This window comes from Rutidosis leptorrhynchoides, chromosome 1 (assembly GCF_046630445.1).
Source record: "Rutidosis leptorrhynchoides isolate AG116_Rl617_1_P2 chromosome 1, CSIRO_AGI_Rlap_v1, whole genome shotgun sequence".
NCBI lineage: Eukaryota > Viridiplantae > Streptophyta > Magnoliopsida > Asterales > Asteraceae > Rutidosis > Rutidosis leptorrhynchoides.
Window position 1 is genome coordinate 19,120,812 of NC_092333.1, and position 7,654 is coordinate 19,128,465.

A 7,654-nucleotide genomic window follows, 5' to 3' on the forward strand; every position below is an offset into this window, starting at 1 on the left:
TTTTTGAATGAATGCGGAAGATGGATGGGTAGATTAGTGAAAAGACAAATAAAAAGTGAAGAGAGAGAGAATTGTTGAGTGATGATCAATGGTTATTATTGAAAGTTAAAATTTAATCTAATGGTTCTTGCTTTACCATCTAAGCTTGATTAAGGGATGTTTAGCTAAAAGTAACTTTGTTATTATATATAATATAGAAATATAGAATATAGATATAGATAGAACATATAGCAACAGCCTTCAAGTGCAAACTTAACTTTTACAAATATAAATAGAACATATAGCAATTAGCATTTAGCAACAGTCTTCAAGTGCCTAAACACACACATGAACCAAACATAACTTTTACAACCATGAAATTAATACGAACACTGAACTCATCAAACTCCAGATCTGTATGACTTGTTACCAATCTGCCCATTTCAAACACTGACATGAATCCTCAACACTTTAACGAAGCACCCAAATTCAAAATAAAATAAAATACTATTATATTTTAGCAAAACTGGCTTTAGCAAAACACATTTTCATAGTTGAATCTTTTTTTACCAAAATGTCTAAAAAAAAAACATAAGCCTTCATAGGTGGCTATTTCAATCCATGACTGGCCAACTCAACCCATTTTTTACAGGTTTCCAAACCCACTGTTTTTTCCCATATTCGGAAGCTTAATAGACAAAAAAGATTCAACATATACATGTACCTATTCACATGAGTAGATTTTGTTTACATTTGCTTCCAACTATAAACACACGGAGTGCGTATTCTGTATTCTGAATTCGAGCTCGGGAATAGATGCCTTCAGATAATTCAAAATCTGTTGGCAATGTCTGTAAAAACAGGTGCCAATATATTATGCTTAAATAATAACATTTAGGGTAGCAGATTGTTCACACAAACACTGGAAACTGAGTTGTCATAACGATCGTTCAACCATTTATACTCGTTAAAATCATATGGCTCCATCAACCACATATAAGTATAACTGTAGAAACATAATGAGGAACACATAGAGAAAGATAATTAGAAAAGTATACAAAGAGTGAAACTGGCCAGGTGGTAATTTTGGCCCACTCACAGTTTGTTTGATTTGGTTTGTATTTCAACATAATCGGGTCAATAGGTCAAAAGGTGAAAGTGGTTGACATTCCTTTTTTTGAAATATATACTTCCGACATACAACCTTTTTCAATCTTTAAATTGAAAGAAGAAATCATCACTGTGATAATATTGTTCATGTAACATCTATCTATTGCAATAACTAACTGAAAAAAGAAATTGACAAATGATTAACTCTACTTAAAAACATGTTTCAACTAAAAACGCAGTTTTAAGTGTTAGTCAAACTACCTGTCTTCCATATGATTAGTAGGTTTAGTTTAATAAGCAGACACAAGGATTATGACCAATATTGACTTTGACCAATTATGACCGACTAAATCCGACTTTGACAAACCAAATTCGATTTTGACCTATTGACCTACGTTGACCAACTAATTACTCGAATTTTATAAACTGGAATCGGTCGGTTCCTAAATAGGAGTAATCAGCATTTTTCGAACTGATCCTCTAACTCTGTGCGCATGCTAATAACCATTTTTTGAACTGATCAACCCTTCAATCAGTCAGCATTCGAATTATATGTTAATGTTTATTAAAATTCATCTAAAATGCAAAAAAAAAAAAAAAAAAAAAAAAAAAAAAAAAAAAAAAAAAAAAACCCTACACCATAGTAGCAGTTATATATAAAGCACACATTTAAGTTATGGTAAAGCTATCATCCTATAACTACATTCTTGGTCAGTCATACAGTAGGTTCAAAAAAAGAATACCTGTATGAGCAAACGATTCTTGTAATATCAATATCTGTCAATAGCACGTTATGTATGAAGCTGAGGTATAATATGTGAGGTTCTTAGTTAAGGTACCATTAACTGTAATTTCCTCTAATGCTTCATATATGAAAATGCAATAACAATAATAACAAAACATTAAAGAAAGAGACTTACAGCCATGCGTACATTGTTAAGATGTTCAAGTACATGATAGAGCTACAGGAACTTTGACGCATTTGTACCCAAGTGGCCAAAATTAGTGATTGGCTAAGCAGAATTGGGTTATAACCATGAACCCATTAATTAAGATTATATATCTCATGTATCATGTATGCAAGTCGTGTATTTTATAAATGCATAGTTAGTGTTGTTCTGGATCTGCTTAAACGAAACATACGCAACATTGCATTATGGACTGACTATACATGAATAATATAATACTACTTACCTTTTTGGCTTTTGAATTTGATCATCATACACTTTTCTATACCATATTACCGAGTTGAGTATCAAACAAAATACTAGTACTAGTACAGCTACCAGTCCTGTCTTGCACTCGAATAGGTAAGCATGTTTGGTAGTATGGGCCACAACATTCACATAGAACCGATTCAGGATACTAATCACAACATAGTATTATGTTTATATGCTTTAAACAGATTATGAGTTTACTATTAAAGTTCCTCGATGTTAATTCACGTGACATCTGTTCATGTACTACATAAGCAGTAAATGCAACATTTATAATCAGTTTATGTGCTACACATATTAAATTAGAAGATAGGATTGTCACTGGAATATACATAAAACCATTTACAATTTTAATTCATCATTGATTCAAAACAAGATACCATTGATAGCAGTCTAAGGGGAATGAGATACACGTGTTTACAGATACTTTTCTTCACAGTAAACTTGTAATCTGCTGACGTTGTTTTTGCTAGCTTAGCGAGCTCTAGTGCTGTATTGATTAACAAAAGGTTGTAAAGTTCATACCACGTTCATGGTAATGTGAGATGGATATTAGTAATGTGAGATGGATATTACTTATACGCGTTACGATTTACTTAAAAAAAGGTAGTTTTTGAAATTCCTTCTGCACCTGCCGTTTCATGTCTTGAGCACGTCTCTCTACATCCAGAACTCGTGTCTCGGCCTCTTCTGCCCGCTTTAGCGCTTCTTGAACCTTAATCTCTGCTTGTTTTGCAATTTCTATAGCCCGCTTTTCTATTTCTTGAGCCCGTTTTACCCTTTCTTCTACACATTTTTCTCTTTCCTGATCCCGAATATGCACCTGCCTTTCCATGTCTTCAGCACGTTTCTCTCTTTCCTGAGCCCGTACCTCTGCCTCTTCAGCCCGTTTTTGTATTTTTTGAACCCGGGTCTCAGACTTTTTATCCCTTTCTTCAGCCTGTCTTTCCATTTCATGAGCCCGGATCTCTGCCTGCCTTTCCATGTCTTCCGCACGTTTCTCTCTTTCCTGAGCCCGTACCTCTGCCTCTTCAGCCCGTTTTTGTATTTTTTGAACCCGGGTCTCAGACTTCTTATCCCTTTCTTCAGCTTGTCTTTCCATTTCATGAGCCCGGATCTCCGCCTGCCTTTCCATGTCTTCCGCACGTTTCTCTCTTTCCTGAGCTCGTACCTCTGCCTCTTCAGCCCGTTTTTGTATTTTTTGAATCCGGGTCTCTGCCTTTTTATCTCTTTCTATAGCCAGTCTTTCCATTTCGTGAGCCCGGATCTCCGCCTGCCCTTCAATGTCTTCTGAACGTCTCTCTTTTTCCTGAGCTCGTACCTCAACATCTTCCGCACGTTTTTCTCTTTCTTGAATCCGTATCTCTGCCTTTTTATCTCTTTCTTTAGCCCCTATTTCCATTTCTTCAACCCGTTTTTCCCTTTCCTCTACAAATTTTTCTCTTTCTCGAACCTGAATCTCTGTTTGTCTCTCTCTTTCTATAGCCCGTTTTTCTGTTTCTTGAGCCCGTTTTTCCCTTTCTTCTACACATTTTTCCCTTTCTTGAATCCGGATATCTGCCTTTTCTTCTCTATCTTGAACCCGTCTTTCTCTTTCCCCAGCCCGTTTTTCGCTTTCTTCAGCCCGTCTTTCTCTTTCCTCAGCCCGTTTCTCTCTTTCCTCAGCCCGTTTCTCTCTTTCCTCAGCCCGTTTCTCTCTTTCCTCAGATTGGACCTCTGCCAGTCTTTCTCTGTTGTCAGCCCATTTTCCTTTTTCTTGTTCATTGCGCTCAACCTCTAAAACCTGATGTTTCATCTGAGTTGGTATGTTGGCCATCTTTTGGGGTTTGTTCAACAACTTTGTCTGCAGAGACTGACATGGAGCTTCTCCATCAATAACTTTCTTTGGGAACGTGACTCGTTGCTCAGTCAGCCGATCAACAAGTATGTATTCTTTTGGGGATTCTAAAAAATCTAGTTCATCAAACGATCTCCTTGATATTACGTAGTATTCGGGGAATATCATCATAACACCTTCATGTTTTGACACAGCTCCGAGACGATCGAGTATCATGGAAATGTAGGGTCCATGGGGGATGCTATGCTGCTTTTCATCCTCATACATATTCCATATGTCATCTATCATTAAGAGTGCAAAGCTATATAAAACATCACCCGTGAATAAAGCGTGAAGAAGATAGATTTCTCGTGGCCACACTTTAAGTTCGTCTACAGAACTATCTTCGTGAAGCGCAGAGAACACAATTTCCCACAAAATCTTGGCAACCGGGGTCATCTTCAATCTCGAATACCAATTCGTCTTATACTGCTTACCATTTTCGTGCAGACCAAAAACAGTGTTGCAGGCTTCCAACCATCTACTTCCATTTTCAACAATGGGAACTTCACTAAACCGGCCATACGGCATATCTTTGCGCGTGTCCACTCCAAGAACATCACGAATGATTGCAGGTGTAATAGTATAAGATTTTCCATTAACTATGCCCGTTAATTCATCCCCATTTCTTGTCAGCGATGACATCCACTCGATGACAACGCGTTCATAGATCTTGTCACAGTTCAAATCAAGCAATTGTTCCCATCCCATCTTCGAAAAACGTTCTCTGATCGTATAACCTTCGAAATCTGTGGGATGCAGAGACATGGCTCGAACGACACTGGAGAATTTCTTTAAGAACAAGTCCTTTCTTTGTTCAGGAGGGTGTTGGGACAATTTCAGTCCAGGAATGAACTCAGCACCCTTATTTTGGTCTTTTGTATTCCTTCGACGTTTTTCTCCAACCCCTGATTTCTTCATATCTGTAACAACACACTGTATTAAATCAGTATGCACTAATCTACAAAAGATGAAAGGAATACGTACATACAGGAGATGATTTGTAGCTAACTACTGTCACAATAAGGAAAGACAAAAAAAAAGCTATTTGTAACCCAAAAAAAAAAAAAAACTATTTTTAACAAAAAAAAAAAAAATTCAGAAATTTTTTTATACATTAATCTACAAAGGGTAGCTAACTACTGTCACAGTAAGGAAAGAAAAAAATTAACTATTTGTAAAAAAAAAAAAAAAAAAAAAAAAAAATATTATGCAAAACAAAACCTAATTGTAACAGGCAACGAACTTTGTTAACATAAAAATTATTATGTTTACGTACAAACAAAAAGGAATATTGGGGAAATTTAGCGAAATCCTAGAATTTGTTTTATGCAAATCAGTTTCGGAAGTGCACAAATTTACTTAAATTGTAAACACAATGGTATCTGGCACAGCTTAAGACTTAGGTTTAAGCATAACTATCAGATTATATGGTATGAAATCATTCACAACAACATAATCGTACATTTTAGGGCTATAATCGTGTGTACCTTGCACAAGTGCTATTTTTGTGACAATATAAATAGGTTATTTCAAGGAACAAAAGAGATTACCTGTAGACAGTTGATGAAGGTAAAGATTGGAAAAGAAGCCCAAATTCAACCAGAGTTAAAAGGGAATGGGTGTGGGTGTATGAGTGTGTGAATCGTAGTAGGTTACAGTGTTAGACGACGACGTTTACAGCTGCTAAAACAAGCTTCCTTTGGAAGAAATGCATGGGGAAGCACCACTGCCGTCTGTAGCCTATACGTCTGAATGTCTGATCATGAATAACGTTTGGGACAAAATTTACGCACACCCCTTGTCAGTTCCATACTGACATTTCGACATCCTTTTTAACATATAATTTAATTTAATTTATAATTATAATTATAATTATGTATATTATATTAATTTTTATTTTTTTAGTACTCCGTATGTTTTTGTATCTTTTTACTAAAATTACATGATTTAGTTTTTTTTTTTTTTGTTTTTTTGTCTTTTGTAAATTACAAATTTTTATTTACATTTTACAAATAGATAATTTTATTTATTAAATAATATTAAATAATTAATTAATAGTAACAAATACTCTTACATTCAATGCGGATCAACTTTTTTCACGGGGGGCAAAAAAAAAATGTTAAAACCGTAGCAATTTTTTGAGCAAAATTTGAAGGTTTGGGGGTAAAATTTGAAGGTTGGCAAATTATGGAGGTTTTAGCGCAAAATTTGAATGTTTGTAGGCAAAATTTGAAGGTTTTGGGAAAAAATTTGAAGGTTTTGGGCAAAATTTGAAGAATTTTGGGTAAAATTAGAAGATTTTGAGGTAAAATATGTAGGCTTTTGGGCAAAAAAAAATCCACCGAGGGCAAAGTCGAATAATCCAAAATTTTTACACTGAAAATTACAAATCCACTAGGGGCGAGCGCCCCACCTTGCCCCAACATAAGTCGCACGTGCTTACATTAGTTCTCTAATCGCATAGATCTACATAAGAAGATTTATAATTCAAACGACTAAGTGGGATGTGATTATCTTTTTGACTTTTATATGGGCGTTTTCATTCCATAGTTCCCGTCTTAAAACTAAGTGTCCACTTTACAATTTAAATTCGTCTCAAATAAGTGTCCATTTCAGAAGTGTAATATCAATAAAAAAATTGTACTTTGGTAAGACTAATAACTATTATTTTTTAGTTATAGACTTTATAGTATATAAATATAAATAAAAATTAAATAAGAACAAAAAAGGAAGACGAGTATGGTCGATGATATGGTACCCGAAAAAGTAAGACCGGATATAAATTCATGGATGAGGATATGCTTAATTAAAATGATAGAATAATATAAATAAATAAGTTGTATGATTGAAATAACTACAAGTCAGCTTTTTTCTTACAGGGGTGTGCCTGTATTAGTTTCCTAACGTTTTTAATATAGATATATTTGTTTACCATTTCATTTTTTTCGAAAAAAAATTATGGACCGATTATTTTTAAGACGATCCCTAAATAAAAAAATTGCCAAAATATTGTCGCAAGATGCCTTGCGATTTGGGTTTGGGAGCCTTGTAATAAAGTTTACCATTTTTTGTTGATTTTTTATTTTAACCGCATCTTAACCACTCGTAACTTACTTTAGAACATTTTAATTTGTGATCCGCTAAATTCCATCCGTTGTATACTAAAAATAAAAGAATCCCCTCAATCAATTTGAACTACATTTCACAACTCGAAAATTACACATTTGTACATATATTGCAACTCGCAATATGCGGTCCATTTTTAAATAAAAAATGGGACTTCGGTTTTAATACAAACCTATATATACATATATCTCCCCAAAATAGACATTTTAAAAAAACATGGCGACTAAATACGAGCTATGGATAAAAAATTATCGTGATATGAAAATTTTCGATCATGCCCGGTTGCGCCCAGTCGCAAGAGAACCTTGCTACCTAGTGTTCGCATGATCGCAAGCCCAAGTTG

At 34.7% G+C, this 7,654-nt stretch overlaps 1 protein-coding gene across 1 annotated transcript; it reads right to left on the reverse strand.

Annotated features, from left to right (window-relative positions):
- Positions 1 to 2,615: 2,615 nt before the first annotated feature.
- Positions 2,616 to 5,951, reverse strand: LOC139857273 (uncharacterized). Its single transcript, XM_071846011.1, has 2 exons — positions 5,736 to 5,951; positions 2,616 to 5,105 (listed from the first exon to the last, which is right to left on the reverse strand). The coding sequence occupies exon 2, from the start codon at positions 5,101 to 5,103 to the stop codon at positions 2,899 to 2,901; it is 2,205 nt and encodes a 734-aa protein (XP_071702112.1). The 5' UTR covers positions 5,104 to 5,105; positions 5,736 to 5,951; the 3' UTR covers positions 2,616 to 2,898.
- Positions 5,952 to 7,654: the final 1,703 nt, after the last annotated feature.

Bases quoted from the DNA above. Each gene is read 5' to 3' on its own strand.
- LOC139857273 (XM_071846011.1), bottom strand. From the start codon at position 5,103: ATGAAGAAATCAGGGGTTGGAGAAAAACGTCGAAGGAATACAAAAGAC.